Genomic DNA, 26,806 nt, shown 5'->3' on the forward strand with positions numbered 1-26,806 from the left:
TGAGATCGAGCCCTGCACCAGGCTTTGCACCTGGGCATGGAGCCTGGTCAAGATTCTTTGTGTCCCTCTCTTGCACAGATGTTCTCTTTAAAAAAAAGATTAATTCATGTGTTATGAGCAAACTATGACTAAATGTTTTTGTAATATATTTACTTTAGACGGTTAAGAACTAGTAAGATAATGACTAGACATTTATTTACTTGAAGATCAGCATTTAAGAAATGAATGTTGTATCTTTATATCAGTGTATTGTAGACATTTGGGATACATCAGTGAACAATGATACATACAATGGAACATACATGCCAGTGCTTTTCCCTCCCTTATGTTATGTTCTAACAGAGTTACACAGACAAATAAGTGATGTAGTATGAGTGATACCTTCTTGGGTAGAAAACGAGAGTATAAGGAGAATTTTGGGTTACAGATGTGGTCAGGGTTTGCTGAGATGACATTTGAGCACAGATTTAATTTTGAGATACCTGATAGACATCAAAGACATGTACAAATCTGAGTTGGGGAAATAGGACTAGAACGGAGATGCAAAATTGGGAGTTGTTGGCATACAGATAAAATTTAAGCTATAAAACAGAATGACATTGTCAAAGGAGTGATTGTAAATAAACCAAGATCAAAGACTAAGCCCTGAGGTTTGCAACATTAAGAGGCTAAGTAAGAGGCAGCTCCTGCAAAGGACTGAGGAGGCATGGCCAGTGAGAGAGGAGGAAACCAAGAACTTGCATCCTGGAAGCCAAGTGAGGAAAGTGAATTAGAGTCAAGTGATGAGCAGTTTTGGTGAAGTCATGGGCCCGATTGAAGTGAGTTTAGAGGATATGGAATGACAAGAATTGGAGAAATGAGGTCAAGAGTTTTTGTTTTAAAGGGGAAAGAGAATAGTTTGTTTATATACTGATAAAAGCAATCCAGTAACGGGGAGAGAATGTTGGAGCAATAAAGAGGGGGGCAGGCTTTAGCTAGGAATGCAGGTGATTTGTCTTTGGTAACAGGTTGGGTTTGGTTGCTGGTAGGTGTGTAGATCTGGTTGTCAGTGAATCTTCCAATCATTTCACTTGTTCTCCGTGAAATAAGATCATCAACTGAGAATGAGGATGGGGAGGTGAAATTAGAGATTTGAGGAGAGAGGTTACTAGTAAATAAGAGAGAGGGAAAGTAGGAGAAAAGCTTTGCTTCAGGTAAAGGGTCATGAATTTAAAGTGAAGCCATCAGTGTGCGTGTGTGTTTCCTATGAGATTAGTGACATAGATGCTGGTGCAGAGGCAGAGAGGAAAGTTGAAATTAGGCAAGTTTATGGTTCTACCAAGCCAGTATGATGGAATGAAAGGAGGCGGGGGAGGGCAGGAGATTGGAGAGCAAGGGAATGAGATTGACTGTGGAATTAAAGTTGTTTGCGTTCAAGTAAATTATAATGTAATAATTTTTGTTTAAAAATGACATATTACAGTATCTAGTTTTCATTAAAATATCTGTTCACTCTTTAATTTATAAATATGCATAGGCAAATGTCTGAATAATCTGTAAATTGGTAGTTCTGGGTGGTAGGATTTTGATCACATTTTAATTTACTTTTATACTTTAAAAATACTTTTTTCAAACAGTAAGATGTACAATTCCTACAATGAATTATATACAAGTACAATAAGCATAAAGGCATGGAAATAAAAATGTATTGTTTAAGCTCAGGGCACATGGGGTCGTCTAGGGCCTGATGGGGGAGGCAAGGCCGAAGGCACAAGGCACCTTGGTCAAAGGTTGGATGCTAGACTATGCAGTTTGTATTTTATTTGGTAGGAAATAGGGTACCATTCTGGGCCAGAGAGTAATGCAGCTGGGTCTTTGTTTTAGGAAAGCTGACTGAGGGCTGTGTCTAGGAGTATTTGGTAGGAGACCTAGGAAGAAAGAGATCAAATGGTAAAGATCTCTTCTTTCTTTTTATGATGTTAATTTGTTCACAATACAATTCCACTGCAATCCAATATGTATTTTTCTATCTTGGTAAAGGTTACAAGAAATTTGTCTAGAAATTTAAGTGAGATTAAATGAGAAACTTAAGAATACAAAACAGTATTACCTATTCTTTTTTTTTTAAGCCTTCTGGGTTTGTGGCTCAGTGGTTTAGCACCGCCTTCGGCCCAGGGCCTGATCCTGGGGACCCGGGATCAAGTCCCACGTCAGGCTCCCTGCATGGAGCCTGCTTCTCCCTCTGCCTGTGTCTCTGCCTCTCTCTCTCTCTCTCTCTCTCTCTCTCTCTCTGTCTCTTATGAATAAATAAAATAAAATAAACATAAAATGTATTATTGGTTTCAGAGGTAGAGGTCAGTGATTCATCAGTCTTATATAACACCCAATGCTTGGGATCCCTGGGTGGCGCAGCAGTTTGGTGCCTGCCTTTGGCCCAGGGCGCGATCCTGGAGACCTGGGATCGAATCCCACGTCGGGCTCCCGGTACATGGAGCCTGCTTCTCCCTCTGCCTGTGTCTCTGCCTCTCTCTCTCTGTGAGTGACTATCATAAATAAATTAAAAAAAAATAAAAAAAACACCCAATGTTCATTCCATCATGTGCCCTCAGTACTGTTCATCACCCAGTTACCCCATCCCCCTACCCACACCCCCCCTTCAGCAACCTTCAGTTTACTTCCTATAATTAAGAGTCTCTTATAGCTTGTCAATCTCTCTGATTTCATCTTTTTTTTCTTTCCTCTCTTCCCCTTGATCCTGTTTTGCTTCTTAAATTCCACATGAGTGAGATTATATTATCTTTCTCTGATTGACTTATTTTGCTTAGCATAATATTCTTTAGTTCCATCCATGTCGTTACAAGTGGCAAGATTTAATTTTTTTTTCACGGCTGAGTAATAGTCCATTGTATAGATATCCATTCATCTGTCAGTGGACATCTGGGTTCTTTCCATAGTTTGGCTATTGTGGACATTGCTGCTGTGAACATAGGGGTGCAGGTGCCCTTGGGTCACTACATTTGTACCTTGGGGGTAAGTACCCAGTAGTGTATTACCTATTTCATAAGGTTTTTATGAGGAGTAAATGGTTACATTTTAAGGGCTTATCATCATGCTTGGTGCAAGGTATGTGGTCAGTAAATGTTACATTATCCATCATGACCACCGTCCTTCCTTGTTACATAGATTCTCCATCAGCTTAGTTTGATCTTCTAATTAGATCAGCATTTAACAGTTTACTTGAGGGGCACCTGGGGGGGCTCAGTTGGTTAATCATTCAACTCTGGATTTCAGCTCAGGTCTTGATGTCAGGGTCATGATTCAAGCCTGGCATGTGGAGACTTCATAAAGAAGAAGAAGAAAAAAAAATGAGCACTGTGTGGCTCAGACAGTTAAGTGACTGATTTGTGTTTTGGGCTCAGGTCCTGCTCTCAGGATCATGAGATTGAGCCTTGTGTTGGGCTCTGTGCTGGACCTGGAACCTGCTTAAGATTTATATTCTCTCTCTCCCTCTTTCCCTCCCCCCTCCTTCTGCCCCTCCCCCCCATAAGCGCTCTTTTTCTCTCTAACCCCAAAACCAAAAAAAAAAAAAATGCAATTTACTTGAAGTGGTTTATTTCCTACCTCCACTCCAGTAATTTTTCTTTTCCAGAAACTACTGGATTTTTTGAGATCTTAATGAGCTATGTTTTTTAGGCACAGTGGTATCTATTACCATTGCAAATAAGTATCCCTCAATTTTTGGTCTTTAGGAGAGTTTACTGAAGCTTCCTTCAAGCAGTATAAAGTATTGCCTATATTTTGCTATAGTTTTGCTCTTACTAATGAGATCATTGATAAGTCCAGTGTTTCTCAGTTTTGAAGTTTAAAATGCTGGCTGAGTTGTAAAGGTTATTATATAAGGCTTGAGGACACTGATGCCGATTTAACAAAAATAGAAAAACTGAAGAAAATTTACTAAACATGATGGAGTCTCTGGTTGGTGGGACTATTGGTGTTTTTTTAAATAATAAGTCTTATACAGTAAATTAAAAAATCAGAAGATGAAAATAAAGATCTGGGTTCTATTTTTTTAAGTTTTTTTTTTTTTTAAGATTTTATTTATTCATGAGAGACCCAGAGAGAGAGAGGCAGAGACATAGGCAGAGGGAGAAGCAGGCTCCCTGTGGGGAGCCTGATGTGGGACTCGATCCCAGGATACTGGGATTATGACCTGAGCCAAAGGCAGATGCTCAACCACTGAGCCACCCAGGTGCCCTAAGGTCTGGGTTCTAAAGACAGGCACCTCTTTTCTCTCCCATCTCTTATTTATTAGTTCATTGACTTTGGGCAAATCACATACCATCTCAGAGCCTTTGTTTCTTTATCTGGAAAAGGTAAGGATCAAATAAAATAAAAGTACATAGCAATGATAAGGAAATAGCAAAATGCCATGCAAATGGTAGTTATTATTAGAAGTAGTATTAATTTACAGAAATTATGCTCTTCTATTTTGGAGAGGCCTTGTTCCAGACCTCTAGTTCTTCATCACTACATTAGAAGAAGGCACTTAGATGGAAATCATACATATGATGACTCAGTTTTATCCAAGATTTCTTTGTCTATTTTTAGAAATTCATTTTTAATGGTAGCTTTAAAATCAGAGAAGTTTTGAGTACTTAACAGGACCATCAAAGTGGTTTTAAAAAAATCACTTCTGTAATATTTCATATTCAGTATAATTTCATAAGTTGAATTAGTGGGGCAAATTTTCAAGGCAAAAACCTGAAGGTGAATTCTACTTTTGTCTAACAATAGAATGGCTTTGCTTGGCTCAGGTGAACCTGTGTACTTGAAATGTGTTTTCCTAGACAATAATGAAAGCAAAGAGAAAAAGGTCTTTTACTCCGAATTATAGATAAATACATGACATTTGGCAAGCTCCAAAATGATGAGGTTTTTCAGTCATCAAAGGTTTTATCTTATGGGTACCAACAAACTAACATATGCTAAAACAGCTAGCCTGACCCTGTTCTTTGTGCACACAAGGACACTTGATTTTCTAGTATCTGTTAGAATCAGTTTGACAAGCCTTGCCCAAAAAAGGGCAAGCTTCATCAATAATATCAAACTGTTCAGAGATGAGTTTTCTGAAGATGAAACAGATTTATTCAGAACTCTCTGACTCATTTGGTGAGATCTTCATCCTTGTAACTGCTACCTCACTTTGAAATTCCAGGGCTGCTTTTAACAAAATGGCCTTGGCTCAGTCAGCCGGCTATGTCATAAAAATATTGAGCTTTGAGAAGGGGGTAAATACACGTCAGGCTGGATGTTGAAGCCACCAGCCACAAACTCCTCCAGCTTCTAGCATTACAGTCTTCCCCCTTTACACACTGTAGCTTTGTTCGCATCCAGGTTTACCACCTCAGGTCTCAGAAGGATAGCATATTGCTTCCCCTGTCTAAGGAAAATTTCTTCATCTCTGCCTCTCATGCCATCTTCCTCTTTTCCTCTGACATCTCAATCCAGAAGTGTCCACCATGTCCTCTGGCTTCAGCTTCTTCCCATCTGTTGTATTTGCTCCCACAGACTGAATATGCTTGAGTATTCTTATCAGCTAAACAGAAAAGTCCTTGACTCTGTACCTCATTCTAGTTACTGCCCCCTTGTTGTCCAGTTTAACGTTAGACTTCTTGAAGAAACACACACCTTCCAATGAATCCTCACCCCATTTTAATCTGACCCTGTGTAGCCTTCACTATGCTGCTTTTCACCAGGAGCATCAGCAACTTCCAGTACAGACATTACAGTCAGTACAGACATTCCTCCTTGACTTGGATGTGCACTGCATTATTGCCGTGGGCCTTAATGGGCTTCTTGGGATTTATAACTCCCTAGCTAGCCTCCTTCCGGATCTCCCACCAGCCTCTCTGGCTTTCCTCTCTTGGGTTCCTTTGTGAATTCTTTTTGTCCCTCCCTTAAACTGTGACAGTCCGCAGGATAGACTTACCCCACTCTTTCCTCATGCTGTAGGTCCTCACTGTGATCTCAGGGCTAGTTAACACAGATCTGATGGCTCCCAAATCTGTGTGTCAGCCTTCAGCTTTCAGACTCAAATATCCAGCCACTGACTTCACATCTCATTCACTGAATCATTGGCTCATCAGTATTCCAAGCATCTGCCATCACCGGACGCTTGCCTTAAGAGAATGACTTATAAAATGACAGGTTCTCTCTCCTCTATCAATGAGAAAGATGGAGGGAGATCCCTGATAGTGACAATACAGTGACTAGTACACTCCGAGAGAAACAAGCAGAGGGTGCTGTGAATATAAAAGGATAAGGACAGGGACACCTGGGTAGCTCAGCAGTTAAGCGTCTGCCTTCAGCCCAGGGCGTGATCCCGGAGTCCAGGGATCGAGTCCCACTTTGGGCTCCCTGCATGGAGCCCGCTTCTCTCTCTGCCTATGTCTCTGCCTCTGTGTGTGTGTGTCTTTCATGAATAAATAAAATTAAATAAGTAAATATATAAATAAAAGGATAGGGACAGGCACCAGTGTGAGAGCTTTCAGGGATGTTACCTCCCAGACCTTAAGTTTATTCACCATGCAGGAAGAGATCCTTTTCCTCATTTCTCTTCTTAGCATTTCTTCCCCTAGATACTCAGTCACCTAAGTCAGAAACACCAAAGTTATCCTTGGCTCCTTTGTCCTGCCTGTTCAGTTTTCATTCTTAGGTCCTGCCATTTCAGTCCTAAGACAGGGCTCCAGTCTGGCATCCTTCCCCATCCATCCTACTTCTGTCCTGATGTGAGGCCTTGGCATCTGCTGCCCACATTTTTGCAGTAGACTCACAAGTGCTATCCTTACTTTATGCCTCTATCCCTTTGCATCCACTTTCCTAAAGGCCAGTATGGTGTTCGGGAAACGGTGATCTGCTGTTACCGCTGCTCTGCTGAATAGTCTCTGCGCAGAATCTCTAAATCTCTCCACATAGCTGGCTTCCCCCTACAGATTCTGACTCTGTTAGTGCTGCTGGGCTGGAAACTGTGTTCTTACATTCCCTAAGAGATAATGACACCTGACCAGATTGAGAAACCTCTGACCTACCATTGTCAAATCTGAACCCCTCTGCCGGGTTGCACAAGGCCCTCCATGACCCCTGCTTTGACGTAGCAGTCAGCCACATTTCCCACTGTGCCCCACGTGTCTACATGTCTAGGGAAAAATCCTCCGATTTTATATGAAGCCTATTAGAGATTATATTTGTAAAAAGGACTTTTAGAAACTAACATTTTATTTAAGGGTCTGCTATTGTTATTTGTAATGTATTTTCTGCCTTTTCAGTGGATGATGCTGGCAAAATAGAACACGATGGTTCCTCTGGAATGACCATGGATGCAGAGTCGGAAATTGACCCTTGTAAGGTGGATGGCACTTGCCCAGAAGTCATCAAGGTGTACATTTTTAAAGCTGACCCTGGAGAGGATGACTTAGGTAAGAGGAAAACTTCTGCATATTATACATCCTGATCTGACCCTTCACCCTGATTTCTTTTGGGTGGTTTAGATTGAGAACATTTGAAATCTTTTCTGAAGATAACTTTTAAACAAGGATTTCCATGTAGCAGTAGAAAAGTATATGAAATGTATAAGTCAGATGGGGAGAAATGGAGTTTTCAGATAAATTCTCGGAGCTGTCCTCTTCCCTGATAGGTGGCACCGTAGACATTGTGGAAAGTGAGCCTGAGAATGATCACGGAGTTGAATTACTTGATCAGAGTAGCAGTATTCGTGTGCCAAGGGAAAAGATGGTTTATATGACTGTCAACGACTCTCAGCAAGAAGATGAAGATTTAAGTAAGTAGGTGGCCTTTTTGTGGGAGAAAATTTTATGTTTTTGTAGCTCTCTGTTTTTAAATATGGTCAGTGTTTAAAGGAAAAGAACTAGCATTATTGTAGAGATTATATTGCTGCCATATCCCAAGGGAAGTCTCAGTGACTCTTGACGGATGTGTAAAATGTTGCTTTAAAAACGAGTTTAAAAAAAAAAAAAAAACGAGTTTAAGGGGATCCCTGGGTGGCTCAGCAGTTTAGCGCCTGCCTTTGGCCCAGGGCGCGATCCTGGAGTCCCGGGATTGAGTCCCACGTAGGGCTCCCAGCATGGAGCCTGCTTCTCCCTCCTCCTGTGTCTCTGCCTCTCTCTCTCTCTCTCTCTCTTTCTCTCTCTCTCTGTCTATCATAACTAAATGAATGAATGAATGAATAAATAAATAATAAATCTTAAAAAAAAAAGTTTAAGGTGAAAGCCAAGAAATCAATGATTCGTTCAACAAATATGCATTACCTGCTTAGGACTATGTGAAAGCTGTGTTCTAGATGTATAATGAACCTTCTTTCTACTTGTCTGTTAACTGAATTCAAATAAAAACGTCTTTCTTGTGATCTCTGTAAACCTGGTCACAAAAGTTGATATAATTTCCTACTTAGATGTTGCGGAAATCGCCGATGAAGTTTATATGGAGGTGATCGTAGGGGAGGAGGATGCTGCGGCGGCTGCAGCGGCCGCTGCAGCACACGAGCAACAGATTGATGACAATGAAATAAAAACCTTCATGCCAATCGCTTGGGCGGCAGCATATGGTAAGTCACTTGGCAGCTCTTTGGATGGAGTTGGCTTGCGAACATGAATTCATGATCGAGAACGGTGTCTATGGTCTTAGGTTTCCAAAATAGGAAACACCACTACCCTGTATGGGTTACTTGATATGAACAAGAGTAGAGGAAGATTATAAAGTCTACCTTTTGTCTTTATTTTTAACAGGAATTTCCTTCATGTGTATATTACGTAGCAGGAAGTACTGCAAGAAGTACACAGGCTCTCAAGCTGAAACTTTTCATCTTGATTGTATCTGGCCCATGACTTTACAATTTTGGGAGACAAGGGAGTTCATGGGGCACAATGATGACGTGTTTTTTAGATTTGGAAGCTAGGCATTTCCTACTGTCTCACTATAATAAATGTGGTCATAAAGCCCATTACCTAGAATGGGGGCTCTGTCATTCATGAGTATCATGGCTTACTTTTTGTTGTTGTAGTAAATAAAGAATCCCTAATTTTTTATAATTTATAATACTGTATAATTTTGTTTTTTAATACGCATTGTTAGGTAATAATTCTGATGGAATTGAAACCCGGAATGGCACTGCAAGTGCCCTCTTGCACATAGATGAGTCTGCTGGGCTCGGCAGACTGGCTAAACAAAAACCAAAGAAAAGGAGAAGACCTGATTCCAGGCAGTACCAAACAGGTGAGGGCACAAGAGTTCCACAGCGCAGCGTGCTTTGCGAGCTCTCAGATGAAACTCTAGTATGTATCCACGGAGGTGTTGTGATGGCATTTTAGCTGCTAGACCACATGTAGCTTTTGTGTATTGAATTTGAAAATATAATTTTAAGAATTCAGTGATATTCATGAATGATTTCCTGGGATAAAAAGAAACAGGGAACAGATCCATTGTGGATGAGGAAAAAAAATTCAAAACTCGGGTGGTTTTTATGTGGAAATAAAAAGAAATCCCTCAAATTATTGCAAGCATTAACTGTTTTAAAAACAAAATTAATACAAAGAATCTGATTATGTTCCCTTAAGGCAGGCATAATTTACAGAGCAGCAGGACAAGTACTTCAGTTCGTGTGACCCTGTCTATTCGTGGATGGCAATTTGCATATTAAAATTTCCATAGGTGGATTTAAGCTTTACTGTAAATTGACACAAAATTATGTTTTTTGGAATAACCAAAGCAGGAATTGTGATTATAAAACTTTATTTTTATGAGTGATTTTCTAAATTGACATAGCTTTGATCACTAGTTGGTAGAAGTTACATATTTATTGAATTAGTTTTTAAACTGGAGGGACTGAGGTTGGTACAGTCATACTGAATGAAGTTTTCAGACCAGGGTTCTTTTTATGACAGGGTTGCTATATCTCTTATACCAAAAAATGGCAAAAGGAATGTTAAGTAGCAAATAGCTTAATAGGCATACTTCCCTAATAACGTTCAGAACACACACTTTAACTGCTTGAAGAAACCAAAGTGGAACTTGGTTTGATCACTCATGCTCCTTTTTTTTCCTTTCTTAGCAATAATTATTGGCCCTGATGGACATCCCTTGACTGTCTATCCTTGCATGATTTGTGGGAAAAAATTTAAGTCGAGAGGTTTTTTGAAAAGGCACATGAAAAACCATCCTGAACACCTTACCAAGAAGAAGTACCGCTGTACTGACTGTGATTACACTACCAACAAGAAGATAAGTTTACACAACCACCTGGAGAGCCACAAGCTGACCAGCAAAGCAGAGAAGGCCATTGAATGCGATGAGTGTGGGAAGCATTTCTCTCATGCTGGGGCTTTGTTTACGCACAAAATGGTGCATAAGGAGAAAGGAGCCAACAAAATGCACAAGTGTAAATTCTGTGAATACGAGACAGCTGAACAAGGGTTATTGAATCGCCACCTTTTGGCAGTCCACAGCAAGAACTTTCCTCATATTTGTGTGGAGTGCGGCAAAGGTTTTCGTCACCCGTCAGAGCTCAAAAAGCACATGCGAATCCACACTGGGGAGAAGCCGTACCAGTGCCAGTACTGCGAATATAGGTCTGCAGACTCTTCTAACTTGAAAACACATGTAAAAACTAAGCATAGTAAAGAGATGCCATTCAAGTGTGACATCTGTCTTCTGACTTTCTCAGATACCAAAGAGGTGCAGCAACATGCTCTTATCCACCAAGAAAGCAAAACACACCAGTGTTTGCACTGCGACCACAAGAGTTCGAACTCAAGTGATTTGAAACGACACATAATTTCGGTTCACACGAAGGACTACCCCCATAAGTGTGACATGTGTGATAAAGGCTTTCACAGGCCTTCTGAACTCAAGAAACACGTGGCTGCCCACAAGGGTAAAAAAATGCACCAGTGTAGACATTGTGACTTTAAGATTGCAGATCCATTTGTTCTAAGTCGCCATATTCTCTCAGTTCACACAAAAGATCTTCCATTTAGGTGTAAGAGATGTAGAAAGGGATTTAGGCAACAGAATGAGCTTAAAAAGCATATGAAGACACACAGTGGCAGGAAAGTGTATCAGTGTGAGTACTGTGAGTATAGCACTACAGATGCCTCAGGCTTTAAACGGCACGTTATCTCCATTCATACAAAAGACTATCCTCACCGTTGTGAGTACTGCAAGAAAGGGTTCCGTAGACCTTCAGAAAAGAACCAGCACATAATGCGACATCATAAAGAAGTTGGCCTGCCCTAACAGTACTTCTATAGACATTTGTAGAGATGTTGGCCTTGAAACAGAAATTTCATTTGAAGCCAATCAGTCTCGTTCACATACAATACTGTATATTGATTTATGCTGTGTACAAATAGAATTATTGCTTCTAGTTGAGTTGGTTTTTTTTTTTTTTTTACATTTTGTTGAATAGTGTGTTCTGAATTCTATTCAGTTTGTTTAATAAATGGGGGAAAGCAGCAACAAGTAAGTTGCTTTTAATAAAGTAATCCCTGATTCTATACTGAATTTTTCTATCTTAGAAGTTTTATATTTATTTAAATATTTACCTTGCTTACCTTGATGGTACTCTTCTAAGACCATTTAACTTAAAGTTAAGGTAACTTTAGATTGGTAACTCGGAAAGTATTCATGTTGACTCATTTTTTTTTCCCATAAATTTCTCACAATAAAATTGTCAGAGACATCGACTAACATAAATGGGAGATTTTACAGTCAGATCTAATTATCCTAATATGGAAGTCATTTACTTGTCTTGCTTACTATTTTCAGACCATATGACAATGAAAGTTTCCATTTGAGCTTTTGCGTCCCTGGCATCGCTGAGGAAAGAACAGTGGCTGGGTTCGTGTTTACTTTTCATTTTGTTTAGCAGACAAACTGTACTTCTTTGGGGGCTTTCTTTGATGTATTTACATCTTTTGTCAGCATAGCAAACTTAGAAAACTTTCTTGACAAATTTTGCTTGATGCTGTTGTATTTTGATTATTCCGTCTGTGCTGCTTTGTCTTGGAATGGTTGTGTGCTACAAATGAGATTATTGAGGACTGCATTTTGGAATCTCCTAGAGGTAATTCGTGGCTCGTAGGATCTTTTGCGACTTTATATATGTAAATGTACCCTGAATTATATATATGCACATATATAGAGAACATGTATCTGTGTGTATTGCTTATTTTACATATTTATACACACAACCCCAGTAGTAGTTAAGATCTATAATGAAAAGTATTAAATTTACAATAACATGAAAGATGCAGGGATGCATGAGAGAGCATTTTATAAATCATGCTCTTCAGAGAGACTACTCAGGTGAAGAATTAGAAGGAAAATAAGGACACTAGTATTTTTAAAGAGTAAAGGTATTTTCTTTTAAATATCTTTGGTAATTGAAAAATAGACATTAAGATGTTTCTAGATAGAATGTTTTCATACAACTTCAGCTCCATGCCTTTATATTTTTCTGAAAAGCTAATGAATATCTGGACTTAACTCCCTCAGTTCTCTCTGAGAAGCCCACGAGGGAGCTGTGCATCACCCAGTGAGGGGGATCAAGGAAGCCACAGCGCCATGTACCAGGGATTGGGTGCTAATTATGACTTACACCTGGCAGGTCCAGCCTGCTCTGTTCTTTCTTAGTTGCAGTTAGCAAACTTTAAAAAAACTGAACGCTTAAATTGGCTTCGGTTAGAAGATAAAGGTGTGTTTAAGTGCATGAGGAAAATCTGAGGCCTTATTTGGAACGTCACCAAGTCTTTTACAGTCTTGTTTTTCTTTGAGAGCTGACATTTTTTAAACAAACAGTTTGGAATCAGAGTCAGAGATGCGTAAAATATACTTGGTTAATTAGAATTTGGTTATGTTAAGATGGATTTTGGGAAATGGGAAAACAGTTTTTGGGGTCCTTTGAATTGGCTGTCAGCATATGAGTATCTGGCACATTATAGGAGATTTAGGAACTTTCTTCCCACTTGATAGCTGCCTTGCCACTTCATTATGGTGCTCCATCCCTTTCGTGCTGTTAGGTTTTTTCCTCTCCTCTTTCTCTGTGCCATTGATATTTGTATTCAAGAATTATATTTATAGGGTTAGAAATCTAAATATTTGGTGGTTGGCAAGCCTCTGAAGTGCTAGATTGATTTTGTCCAGTTGTAAATCAAGTGCTTTAGGCTGGTATGGACTCCAACCTGAATGCCAGTTAAAGCCAAGGCATGGGCCTGTCCCAGTGGGAGTTTCTGTGCCCTCTTGGCTCTCATAACATGCTTTTTTTTTTTTTTAAAGTAACTTACAGTTGTGTGATTCATTGCCCTGCAGTACTATCCTTGAAAGCTCTGTCTGTTTTTTTGTGAGAACCTTTAAAATCTCCCTTAATTTTTTTTTTCCCCAGAAATCACGTAAAAGACACTTAAATGAAAGCGGAAATTTATTGACTTTAAAACATGCTGTAAAATTAGTACAGAAAATATAAATAATTGGTCATTTAACTATATTTTTTTAAATAAACTGAAAGATAAAGAACACAACACTCTACACACTTTATATTTCTCTTACATAGTCTGGAATCATACACAGTTATTTTCTTTTTAAAGCACAATATTGAAACCTTTAAAAGGTATTTAAGGGTTTGGTCAAGTGAATATGATAAAATGTGTCTGTATAAAGAGAAAATGAAATTGTAGTCACTGTTATGTACTGACATTAGTTACAACCTAGTTTTAATTCTTAAAACGATTTTGATTAGCAAAGCTAAAAAAATGGATGTTTCAGTTAAATGTTTTAAAGAGGTACAGATTTTTACAAGGACATAATATAAGTTATTGTTCTGTAGAAATATCCTATTAAATATTGTATGTCCCTCCCTCTGTACACTTTGTAAAAAAAGTAAAATACATAAAAAGAAAATCATATAGGGATGTGTGACATTATTGTAATTGTGTACTTGAGAATAACGTGCAAAAATAAAAATCAGAATATTTTCCTGTTAATGGATGTTTAGTCTATTTGATACCAGTACTAAGTTAATGCTTTTTCTTAAGGAAAAAAATGTACAGTTTTTGTAAACCTAATAAACATCAAAAGCAGTGGATTATTTTCATTTCCCCATTTCTTAATTCCTTTTATGCAGCATTGGATTGCAAAATGCTTGATTGCTTTGAATTTTGTGACTCGATGCAAATACTCATAATAGTTGAGCGGTGCGAATTTGCAAGTAATATATCAGAGAACTTAAGAGATGATTGGTGAGTCCTTTGATGAGCATGTCCTTGAAGTTCATTTTTTTTCTTTTATCTTCATAAGGGATTTGTTTTATTAGCATCTCCAGTTCCCCTGAGATGAATCTGCCACGCATAAAGTGGCTTTTGAGAGCACTTAAAGTTCATTTCAGTATCAGTCCACAGCATACTTAATCACTGGGTGTTGTCCCCACCTCCACAGCAGAAGCCTTGCCTTAGTGTGACACCTTTGTGTCACGTTTGGAGGGCTTTGATTTGTAGACAATAACATGCTAGATAGAGAATGGGCATTGTTATAAAAATGAGAAGTTAGATAAAAGTTACCAGGAGTCCAAAGAGAATAACAGATGGATTTGAGACATCTTTCATTTTTAAAGATGAGATCCTTTAGATCTTTATATAGGAACAAGTGTTGGCCTGAAATAGTAAATAATTAAAACTCGGGGTCATTGGTCAAGAGAACATGGTGTCACTGCCCAGAGCCATGAATCACGTAAAACCATAGCATGTGAAAAATTTAGTTGTAGTACAGTGCCTGGTAGACAGCATTTTACCGGTCTGATCCCAGGCAGTCACATAATGTATTGCTCTATTCTCTGGGAATCTCAGTGTTAACAATTTTGTTGCCACAAATTCTAGGATCCATGAAGGAAAAGCCTGGACTGGCCAAAATCTTAAAGGGGTGATATTTTAGAGCAATGGTTTTCAAAGTGTGATCTGGCAACAGTGACAGCATCATAATCACCTGGGACTTTGTTAAAGATAAAAATTGTTGGCTGCATGTCCCACCCACTGAATCAGAAAACTGGGCATGAGACCCAGTGATCTGTGTCCTAACATCCTCCAAGTGATTCTGATGCATGCTCAAGTTTGGGAAACTTTTTAGAGCACCCAAGGAACGAAAAAAATCACTGGTGCAAATTTTGTGTGGTAGATGAGAAAATACACAGACACACACAATCCAAGACATAAGCAGTGAGGTTTATTATTTTTTTTTATTTTTCTTATTTTTAGCAGTGAGGTTTAAAGGGGACTTAGTTGACACCTTTGGTTTACCTTTTTGAAGTGTGAGTCCACCAGACAGTGTGTATCCTTTTCAGTACACACGTAAGTAGCCTATACTTCATAAATCTTGTATAGTCTCCCTTAAGTTCCATTTTCTCAAAGGTTAATAGAAGGAAGATTCCTTGTATTCCTTCTGAGATTCCAAGGAAGGTTAATCCGAGGAAGATTCAGCAAATAGAAAAGCTGAGAAGTGTGTTTAATTGGCCCAACATTACTTAAATAATTCATATATGAAAAATGATTTTGCCACATTCTGCAGCTGTTTTAGAGCAAGTCAAAATTAAGTTTTGCCCTTTTGGATTTTGTTTTATCGTGTATATATTGTTTGCCTTTTTCATAAAATAATTCTTGGGTTTGTTATATATTGTTTCTGTTATTTTTGACATCTTTGCTATTGTAAATAAATTCCTATTTTGTTTTAATTTATTCTAGTGGAGTGTTGGCTATAGACAAGGCATACACACACACACGGTAACGATGAGACTGAAATCACAAAATTAATAAATCTCCAACATCATATAAACTGGAAGTGATATGACCCCCTCCCCTTCAGCACTTCTAGCATCAGTGAAAATATCACTGTAGCAACTGCACCTAACTGATTTTAAAATCATTTTCATGACTTCTGAGGGAAATTCTTAAGTTTGCCAAGTTTGAGGTCAACATCAAGAATTATTTTCTTGGGGGATCCCTGGGTGGCACAGCGGTTTAGCGCCTGCCTTTCGGCCCAGGGCACGATCCTGGAGTCCCGGGATAGGGTCCCACATCGGGCTCCCTGCATGGAGCCTGCTCCCTCTGCCTGTGTCTCTACCTCTCTCTCTCTCATGAGTAGATAAAAGCTTTAAAAAAAAAAAATTATTTTCTTTTACTTGGTTTTTCCTGATCTTTTGGTCTCGTGTTACTTGTATTGCTGGTACTGGTGAACACAAAGGCTCTGGCGCTGTGACCTGCTGCTGTAAAGCCACTGTGGTACTTTGCTACAGAAACCCTGCTGAGGTTTTTATTCTTCCGTGTTTATTCTTCCGTGATGTAAATTACCACACAAATAGCTAAACCCATTGATGAAAATAGGATAGTTAACGAGACCCATGTTATTTTGCTTTCCAAGAGAGGCAAGTTTCTGCTTTTCCTTAATGACTGTATTTGGCTTTAAATTCAGCAGCCATTTCCTTTTGCCCAAGCAACTTCAAAATAAGGAGAGAGATTGCAGAGAGCCATCTTTGGTGGTTTGGGAGGTTCTGTTACATCCATTCTCCTCTTTGGGTTCTAACCACATTAGAAATAGACGTAAACCACCAGTTGAACGTGTGAACTTCTAATAAAGTTGAATTGGGAAAGCAAGAAGCCAAATCTCTCTCCCCTCAGTCGAGGCCTTGACTGATGTGGCCAGTCACTGGAAGGCACTTGGAGCCGAGACCGCTCTGTCCTCCACCAGAGAAGTGGAGCAAGTGGGAGAGAATGGCTGCAGCATCCTCACCAGCCCTCCCAGGCCCGGACTCCGGGAAGGCAGAGAAGAGTTCCTCATGCCAGGTTCGTAAAATAGTAAGGATTAGTCCACTTCTGGGCTGCCCTCTGGCATTAGCCCGCTAGCAAACTGTGAGGTTCTTACTTTCAGCTTTCAGTACTGGAGGTTTCCCCCTAGCTGACTTCTGTTTCTCCCCTCTTGAAGTGGTTGTTGTGTGACTGACTGAAAGGTTCAGTTCCTGGGGCACCTGGGTGGTGCAGTCAGTTAATCAGCTGACTCTTGGTTTCGGCTCAGGTGGTGATCTCAAGGTCGTGGGATTGAGCCCCGCATCAGGCTCTGCATTAAGTGCAGAGTCAGCTTAAGACTATCTCCCCCTCCCTGTGCTCTTCCCCTCTCTTAGATAAACCTTTAAAAAATGATTTAAAAAAAATAAAGGTTTATTTAGTTCCTGTTTCTTTTAGGGCGGTATGCTTTAGTTTTTCTTCAGAAAAGTAACTTTTCAAAAAAAAAAGTAACTTTTCAAGGGAAATTAACTTACTATCCAAAGCTGATAACTTTGCAAGTTATTTTTATTACATATTTTTGTAACAATATTTAGAAAAATTGTCACCCACAATGCCAGTTGCTTTATTCAAGGGATTCATCTTTGTTCATCTTCCAGTCTTAGCCCATACACATAAATCTTTTATCTGTCTTGTTACCACAGCATCAATTCTGTGTTCAGGAGTTTTCATTTCAAACATCAACTATTTCCATATCAATTGGTTGTCTTTAAACTGTTTTAATGCACATTTTTTTGGAGAGAATATAGAAAATTCAGAATGGTACTGAGAAGAAAGTAAAATGCTTTCTGTTTTCAATCCCATTACCTAGAACATACTGTCTTTTTTCTTTTTTTCTTCTAGTTTTTACTTAAATTCCAGTTAACATACACTATTATATTAGCTTCAGGTGTACAACATAGTGATTCAACACTTCCATACAATACCCAGTGCTCATCATAAGAAGTGCCTCCTCAATCCCCATCAACTATTTAAGCCCATTCCTCCAGCCACCTCCCCTCTGGTAACCAACAGTGTGTTTTCTGGAGTTCAGAATCTGTTTCTTGGTTTGTCTTTTTTTTTTCCCCGTTTGCTCGTTTGTTTCTTAAATTCAACATATGGGTGAAATCATATGGTATTTATCTTTCTCTATTTCCCTTAACATAATACTCTCTAGCTCTATCCATGTCGTTGCAAATGGCAAGATTTTATCCTTTTTATGGCTGAGTAATTTTCCATTGTGTGTACACACACACACACACACACACACACACACCATCTTTTCTATTCATTTATCAATTGATGGACACTTGGGTTGCTTCCATATCTTGGCCATTGTAAATAATGCTGCTATAAACATTAGGGTGCGTTATCCCTTTGAATTAGTATTTTTTGTATTCTTTGAGTAAATACCTAGTAGTGCAATTGCTGGATCATAGGGTAGTTTTGTTTTTAACTTTTTGAGGAACCTCCATACTGTTTTCCACAGTGGCTGCCCCAGCTTGCATTCCCACCAATAGGTGTGTGAGGGTTCCCCTTTCTCCGCATCCTCACCAACACCTGTTGTTTCTTGTATTGTTGATTTTGGCCATTGTAACAGGTGTGAGGTGGTATCTCATTGTGGTTTTGATTTGCATTTCCCTGATGGTAATTGATAGCAAGCATCTTTTCATGTATCTTTTGGCCATCTGCATGTCTTCTTTGGAAAAATGTTCATATCTTCTGCCCATTTTTTTTAACTTTAAAAATTTATTTCAGAGAGTGCACACGAGTGGAGGGGGGAGGGTCAGAGGGAAGAGGGAGAAGCAGACTCCCTGCTGAGCAGAGAGCCGACTCAGGGCTCCATCCCAGGACCCTGGAATCATGACCTGAGCTGAAAGTAGACACTTAACTGACTGAACCACCTTGGTGCCCCATCTGCCCATTTTTTATTGGATTATTTAATTTCTGTGTGTTGAATTTGATAAGTTCTTTATAGATTTTGGACTAACCATTTATCAGATATGTTATTTGCAAATATCTTCTCCCATTCCATAGGTTGCCTTTTATTTTTGTTGATTATTTCCTTCGCTGTGCTTTTTATTATGATGAAGTCCAAGTAGTTTATTTTTGCTTTGTTTTCCTTCCCTCAGGAGACCCATCTAATGAATATACTATCCTTTTAAGAATCTTTACTGAGTTTTAATTTTTTTAGATTTTTTAGTTGCAAAATACGTGTTTTTGTAACAAGTGTTGTACAAATAAGTATAAAGACAAGCTTGAGCTCACCCTCATGCTTCCTGCAAGCCATTTTCTTGTGGTCACCATATTTAACAGACTGTGTTTTCCCTCTATCCTCATACAGACCTGTACAAAGATAGATAATAAAAAGAGTATGAGGAAGTTGGGGGAGCAGAGGAGGCAGAGATTTCACAGTTTTTGACCAAAGTCTGATTACGTATCTTTGCAAGTCACTTAATATATTATGTCCATCTCTCTGGGACAGGAGACCGAGCTCTATCACATTTATTCTCTTTAATAGCCGAATAACTTTCCAGAGATTGAACCCACCATAATTTGATCAACCATTCCCCTTTTATTTTTTTAAGATTTTCATTTTATTTATTCATGAGAGAGAGGCAGAGACACAGGCAGAGGGAGAAGCAGGCTTCACGCAAGGAGCCCGACGTGGGACTCAATCCCAGGACCCCAGGATCAGGCCCCGGACCTAAGGCAGGCACCAAACCACTGAGCCACCCAGGGATCCCCAACCATTCCCCGTTTAGTGGACATTTAGGTTTCTGGTTTTCTGCCACTATAAGAATGTTGAAATCAGTGTCCTTGTGCATATAATCCTTACATACTTGGGCTTCGATTTCTGTAGGATGGATTCTCTTATGACGTGATTGCTAAATGAGAGGGTATGTGCTATTTTTAAAATGTCACTAGATGTTAGCAAATTATTTTTTGTTAGAATGTAAATTCCAGGAGTGCAGGGATTTTTGTCTGTTTTGTTCATTGCAGTTCACCTGTAACAACATGGTGTATAGCAGATACTAAAGAAACACTTGTTGGATGTTGAGGTTTTCTGGGTTATAGCCACTCCCCTCAGTCTTATAAATAGTGACTGTTTAGGCCAGTATCACAGATAAAATATATATATATATATCTCCATCATTGTTTCAATCTGCCTTGACCTGACTGCTGGTGGAGTTAAGTAATACTTTAACGTGGCTGATAGCCATTTGAGTTTTCTTTTATGAATCATCTGTTCAAATGCTGTGCCCCATTTCCTATTTAGTCCTTTGAACATCTGGCCGATTAGCTTTTTAATACACTTGCTGCACAGTTTTTCAGTCTATGGTTTACCTTGTTATTGTTTACGTTATTTTTGCATACATAAAAATCTCATATTTGTATAATCAGTTATATTTATTTTCCCCTTTATGATTCCTAGGGTGTCTTGTCCTACTTAAAAAGGTCTTTTCTCCCCCCCCCCAAGGTTCTACAAATACACACATAGATTTTCTAATGATGTTTTGATTTTGTTTGGATTTATATACAGTTCAAGTTATTTTGGTGTATGTTATTTGGCAGGAGCTCTAATTTCCCTTTTCTCTTGGATAGAGAGCCAGTTATAGTAAGTCTTCCTTGACCCTGATAAACTGAAATTACACTTTATGTACTAGGATTATAACTTGGAGCACCTGGATGGCTCAGTCGGTTAGGCCTGTGTTACTCCTTTGGATGGCAATACTTCAGGGACGCCTGGGTGGCTCAGTGGTTGAGCTGCCTTTGGCTTAGGTCGTGATCCCAGGGTCCTGGGATCGAGTCCCTCCTCCATGCAAGGAGCCTGCTTCTCCCTCTGCCTATGTCTCTGCCTCTCTCTGTGTCTCTCAGGAATAAATAAATAAAAATCTTTTTTTAAAAAAAAGGTGGGGGGGATGCCTGGGTGGCTCAGTGGATGGCAATACTTCAGTAGTTAACTACTTAATATAATGTTGGTTTTGGAAAGTAGTATTTACCAAGGTTAGATAGTTTCTCTCCATTATTATCTGACTTAGAGATTTTATTAGGAATGTCTAATAATATCACATACCTTTTAGCCACCTATTGATATAATTACTTGATTTTTCTCTTTGTGTTTGTTAATGTCATGAAGGATACTGAATTACATTGATAGATTTTTTTAAAGTTAAACCATTCTCGAATTTCTAGAGTGAAAGTACCCTACTTAGGCAATATTTATTATTCTTTGCTTACATTGGCTAGTATTTAGATTTTTTGTATCTGTGTTTGTGATTGTGGCATTTTCTTGTTTTATACTATTGTCATCAGGTTTGAATGTTAATGTAACACTAGCTGCATAAGATAAACATGGAAAGTTTTCTATAGTCGAGAATGGTTTAAAAACTGGAGGCATTATCTGATTTTTAAGGATTAGGTAGAAATCAATTGTGAAAAAAATCAATTGTGAAAGCATTTGGATCTGATGCCTCTTTTTTTATTTTAGTGTTCACCATTTTTTAAAAAGATTTTATTTATTTATTTATTTATTTATTTATTTATTTATTTATTTATGACAGCGAGCAAGCAGGTGGATGGGGAGAAGGGGAGGGAGAGGGAGAGAGAGTCTGAAGCAGAATCCCCACTGAGCATGGTGCCTGAAACTGGACTCGATTTCACGACCCTGAGATCATAACCTGAGCTAAAATGAAGAGTTGGACACTCAACTGAGCCACCCAGGTGCCCTGGGTCTAATGCCTCTTTATAAATGGTAGGTATTTACTTTTCTGATATCTTCTGTGTTAATTAATCCATCAGGTTTTCTTCTTAAATACATTTTAGTGTCTATATTTCCCTTGGAAATTGTCCATTTTCTCTAGATCAGTACAGCTAATATGTTAATGTGCATACACATCAACCTGGAGGTTGCCATGCAAATGCTCATCCTGATTCTGTAGGTCTGGGGCCCAAGATTCTGCATTTCTTACAAGCTCCCTGGAGATGTTGATGCTGCTAGTTCATGGACCACATGGCTGAAGCCCTGTAAGGATTTAGTGCTTCTAGATTTTGGTTGGACATCAGACTCATGTGACCTACCCTTTGTCTTCCTCATACCCAGACCAATTAAATTAGAACCTCTGGGAGTGGGGCTCAGGCATCAGTAACTTTGCAAGTTCATCAGGTGATTATAATGCATAGCTAAGGTTGGAAGCTAGTCTTCTAGATTTTCAATTTATTGCCCAAAAGACGTACACAGTATTCTGATAATGATTTTATTCTCTTTCATTAAGGGCTTTATCTCCTTTTGCATCCAGAATATTGTATATTTTGTTTTCTCTATTTTTAAAAAGATTTTAAGTAATGTCTACACCCAATGTGGGGTTCAAACCCACAACCCCAAGATCAGGAGTCGCATGCTCCACTGACTGAGCCAGCCTGGCTCCCCCTCTCTGATTTTCTTTAAGCAGGCTTTCAGAGGTTTAGCTATTTGTAGATATTATCAAAGAACTTGTAATTTCTTAATTTTGTTTATTCCTTGTATGTTTTGGTTTTCTATTTAATTTCCTCTTGCATCTTTATTAGTTTTCCTATTCTGGTTTATTTTGTTATCTAGTTGAAATGTCTTATGTTTCATATTTCATTTATTTTCATTTCTTATTAAATGAACTCCTTGAAAGCTGTGCATTTTATTTGGTATACAACTTTAGTTGTGCCCCATTGAATAGTAATTGTTCTTTATTGTAGTTTTCTAGATAGTTCTACACATCCGTTTTTATTTCCTCTTTACAGTAGATAGTGTTTAACTTCTAAATAGTGAAAGCTTTTATTAATTTCTCCAGTGTTGATGTCTAGTTTTATTAGTTTGAGCTCAAAGTACGGCCTGTATAACTTCTACATTTTTGAGGAATGTTCGAAGTTTTACTTTTGGGAGAAGCACAAGAATTTTTTGGAAATATAACAGACATATTAGTATAATGTTAACTCTTCCGTATCTGCTATAAATTTATAAATAAAATTGAGCTTGTTTATATTTTCAAATCCTTTATATCCTTGCTAATTTTTGACTACTTTTTAAATTTTTAAATAAATATAAAAATCTCTCCCCAGGGATCCCTGGGTGGCGCAGCGGTTTAGCGCCTGCCTTTGGCCCAGGGCGCGATCCTGGTGACCCGGGATCGAATCCCACGTCGAGCTCCCTGCATGGAGCCTGCTTCTCCCTCTGCCTATGTCTCTGCCTCTCTCTCTCTCTGTGTGTGACTATCATGAATGAATAAATAAATTCTTTAAAAAAAATATCTCCCCATAAGGATGTTTTATGTGATTTTCTTGTATTTCAAGTTTTGCTTTATATATTTGGTGTCTATATAGATTTTTGTTATATAGATGTGTGACATCTTCATGATTGTGTCTTTTCCAGAGCATCATTTTTGTCCTCTTCAACATATTTGATCTTGAATTCTGCTTTGTTTGATATGTTTTCTATTTCAACAATCTTTTCTTATCTCCTGTATTACAAATCTCAGTCATGTTATCATGATCTAGTTAGATGTAAGTGTACACCACAGGATTTATTGTTACTGCTGTTTCTTAGTCATTTTATCTCTTTCCCCATTTGACATCTGTGCACTGAAGAAATTGTCATTTGACTGATGTATACTTCATGTTTGTTCCCTCATCTCTGCTGTGTGGGCGTATATTCTTCCTGAGGCCCTGACTGCCCCAAAATATCTCCTTTGCCTTGACAAACAATATCTTAGTGGGGAGGTCACCACTTCAGGTCATAGACCCTTTTCTTTTACAGTTCATAGATGTCTCACTGTTTCCCAAACGTCAGTATTCTGAGAGATTAGATGCTAGTGTGATGGTTTGTTTTTTTTTTTTTTCAATGTATTGCCTGTTCCTTTGTTGCCTGAAGGTTATATGATTTTTTCCCTTATCTTTGGAATTCAGAAAGTTCACCAGGATCTATCTTGTGTGTGTGTGTGTGTGTGTGTGTGTGTGTGTGTTCTAATCATGTCTGGGATTTATTTGTCGAACCGTTTCTTCCTGATGAGTCAAGTCCCTACTCAGCTGAGGGAAATTTGCTTATGTTTGTAGTTATTCTCTGATTGGTACTTTGCTTCTTTGGGCATTCCTATAATTCACGTATAAGATCCCTGGGATTTATCTCATCATCATAAAATGGTACCGACGAGAAAAATCCCTTTATTCCCACATCCCAGTGTGTGATCGTTATTGTATCGAAAAATTGAAATGTTTGAAATCTACGTCTCCTGAAGGAAGACGCCAGAGAACGGTAATATTTGTAAATGTGTAGCTTGTCCTGGTGGAGTAAGAGTGCTCCTGAGATATATTTCTTTAGGAGAAGGAATTTCAGCCGGAAGCTTCCTGTTGTAGAATAACAGCTTCCTGGGCACCCCTTGAGCCTCAACTTTAAAGAGGCATGTGAAAAAGTCTTAACTTAATGCTTAGCATATAGTTAGTACTGGATCAGAGTTCCCCATCCCCACATCTTTCTCTCCCGGAATGCTGTAAGTCTTGTTAAGCTGGCAAGAATGAGAGCATTATGATAGCAGGCAGCACCATCGTCTCTGGTTATTTTATCTCACCTTATTCAAATTGAACATGCCAGGCTGAACGAACACCAGGCTTTGTTTCAAAACAGACCAATTTACACTCCCACCAGCAAAATCTGAAAACATGGTTTTGGTGAAGATGTGCAGCATTGTTTGAGAATTCTCATTGCTATGCACTCTCACCAAAGAATGATATTTTCAGACTATTTAGGTTTGCCAATTTTGTGCGTGTTAAAAAAATTTCATTGAGGCTTTAATTAGCATATCCCAACAATGAATAACATTATCTTCTCACATGTTTATTGATTATCTCTTTCCTCTTTTGTGACATGCCTGTAGAGGGGTTTGTTCGTCCATTTGCTGTTAGATTGTTTGCCTTTTTCTTGTTGATTTATAAACATCCTTTGTATATTTTTAGTATTGATCTTTTTTTTTATTAGTCCTTGATATTTAACAATCCCAGCAAATATTTTCTCTGGGATCTGTAGCTTGCCATTCAACTCTTCTATTGTGTTTCTTGATGAACAGTTCTTTATTTTATTTATTTTTTTAAAAATTTATTTATTTATTCAGAGAGAGAGGGGGGTGGGGCAGAGACGCAGGCAGAGGGATAAGCAGGCTCCATGCAGGGAGCCCGACGTGGGATTCGATCCCGGGTCTCCAGGATCACACCCTGGGCTGCAGGCAGCGCTAAACCACTACGCCACCGGGGCTGCCCAACAGTTCTTTATTTAAAGTAGTAAAATTGGGACACCTGGGTGGCACAGCAATTGAGGGTCTGACTTTGGCTCAGGAGGTGATCCCGGTCCTGGGATGGAGTCCCGCATCGGGCTTCCTGCGAGGAGCCTGCTTCTCCCTCTGCCTGTGTCTCTGCCTCTCTCTGTGTGTCTCTCATGAATAAATAAATAAATTATTTTTTTAAAAAATAAAGTAGTAAAATTGAAGGGCACCTGGCTGGCTCAGTCAGTGAGGCACGTGACTCTTGATCTCCGGGTTGAATTTGAGCCCCACGTTGGGTATAGAGATTACTTAATAAAATATTTAAAAAATAAAGTAGTAAAATTGAGATATTTTCATTATGATTAGTGCTTTATGTGTCTTAGGAAAGGCTTCCCTTCTCTATAATAAAGAAGATACTCTCTAATATCATCTTCTAAAAGCTCTATAGTTTGACTTTCCTTACTGAATTCCTTAATTCACATTTGGTTTTTAGGAAATATATGAGTTAGGCATCCAATTTAGGTTTTTTCAATTTCAAACTGGTACAATTTGAACTCCATCAAAAAACCAATACGCTCCCCACTGATTTGCAGAGTCAGCTGAGTCAGCTCTGTAATATGTATATTTCTACATATGTGAAATGTGAGTCTTTTTCTCTGTTTTGTTCCATTTGTCACTTGTCTTTTTATGTAAACATACCACACTGTTTTTTTTTTAAAAACATCTTTATTGGGATATAATTCACATGCCATAAAATCTACCATTTAAAGAATACAATTCAATACTTTCAGTATCATCAAAAAGTTGTGCAACCATCACCAAGATCTAAATTTAGAATATTTCATCACTTCAAAAGAAATCTCATACCCATTAGCAGTCACTTCATAGTCTCTGCCCTCCTTCCAGCCTCTGGCAACCAGTAATCTCTTTTCAATCTCCATAAGTTTGCTATTCTGGTCATTTCAAAGAAATGGAATTTTACCATATGTCTTCTATCCCTATATCTTCTTGGTTTTAGTGTCAGTTAATGCATTTTGTCCATTTTTAATGGAATTGTTGTTTACTTACTGTCGAGTTCTGAGTTTCTTTATATATTCTCTGGACACAAGACCTTTGTTGGGCATGTGACTTTCAAATATTTTCTTCTGGTCTGTAACTTACCTTTTTAGTTGACATATTAACATCATGTTCTGCAGATCAGAAGTTTTAAATTTTGGGACACCTGAGTGGCTCAGCGGTTGAGCATCTGCCTTTGGCCCAGGGTGTGATCCTGGAGTTCTGGGATCGAGTCCCACATCAGGCTCCTGCGAGGAGTCTGCTTCTCCCTCTGCCTATGTCTCTGCCTTCTCTCTGTGTCTCTCGTGAATAAATAAATAATTTTTTATAAATAAATAAATAACTTTTTTTTACAGAGTCCAGTATTTCAACTTTATTCTTTTTATAGATTATGCTTTTGATATCATATCATACCTGTCTAACCCTAGGTCAAGAAGATTTTTCACCTATTTTATTTATAGTTTTGCAATTTAGATTTAGATTTATGATCAACTTTGAGTTAATTTTTGTATATTAGCCTTGAAACTTGCTACCTTTATAAATTTGCTTATTAGTTCTAGGAGTTTTTGTTGTTGATTCATTGGGATTTTCTACATAGACAATCATGTCATTGTGACA

General features: G+C 38.5%; 1 protein-coding gene across 4 annotated transcripts in view; it reads left to right on the top strand.

Moving 5' to 3' along the window:
• ZFX (zinc finger protein X-linked) overlaps positions 1 to 15,766 on the top strand; it is a 57,532-nt gene extending 41,766 nt beyond the window's left edge. For all 4 annotated transcript variants that reach the window (XM_055337845.1, XM_055337843.1, XM_055337846.1 and 1 more), the window contains 5 exons: positions 7,305 to 7,454; positions 7,673 to 7,816; positions 8,447 to 8,599; positions 9,127 to 9,267; positions 10,103 to 15,766. In XM_055337845.1, the coding sequence (XP_055193820.1) occupies positions 7,305 to 7,454; positions 7,673 to 7,816; positions 8,447 to 8,599; positions 9,127 to 9,267; positions 10,103 to 11,286 (1,772 nt within the window). In that variant the 3' untranslated portion in view covers positions 11,287 to 15,766. The remainder of the gene's footprint in view (positions 1 to 7,304; positions 7,455 to 7,672; positions 7,817 to 8,446; positions 8,600 to 9,126; positions 9,268 to 10,102) is intronic.
• Positions 15,767 to 26,806: the final 11,040 nt, after the last annotated feature.

Source organism: Nyctereutes procyonoides, unplaced genomic scaffold (genome assembly GCF_905146905.1).
Source record: "Nyctereutes procyonoides isolate TBG_1078 unplaced genomic scaffold, NYPRO_anot_genome, whole genome shotgun sequence".
Lineage (NCBI taxonomy): Eukaryota > Metazoa > Chordata > Mammalia > Carnivora > Canidae > Nyctereutes > Nyctereutes procyonoides.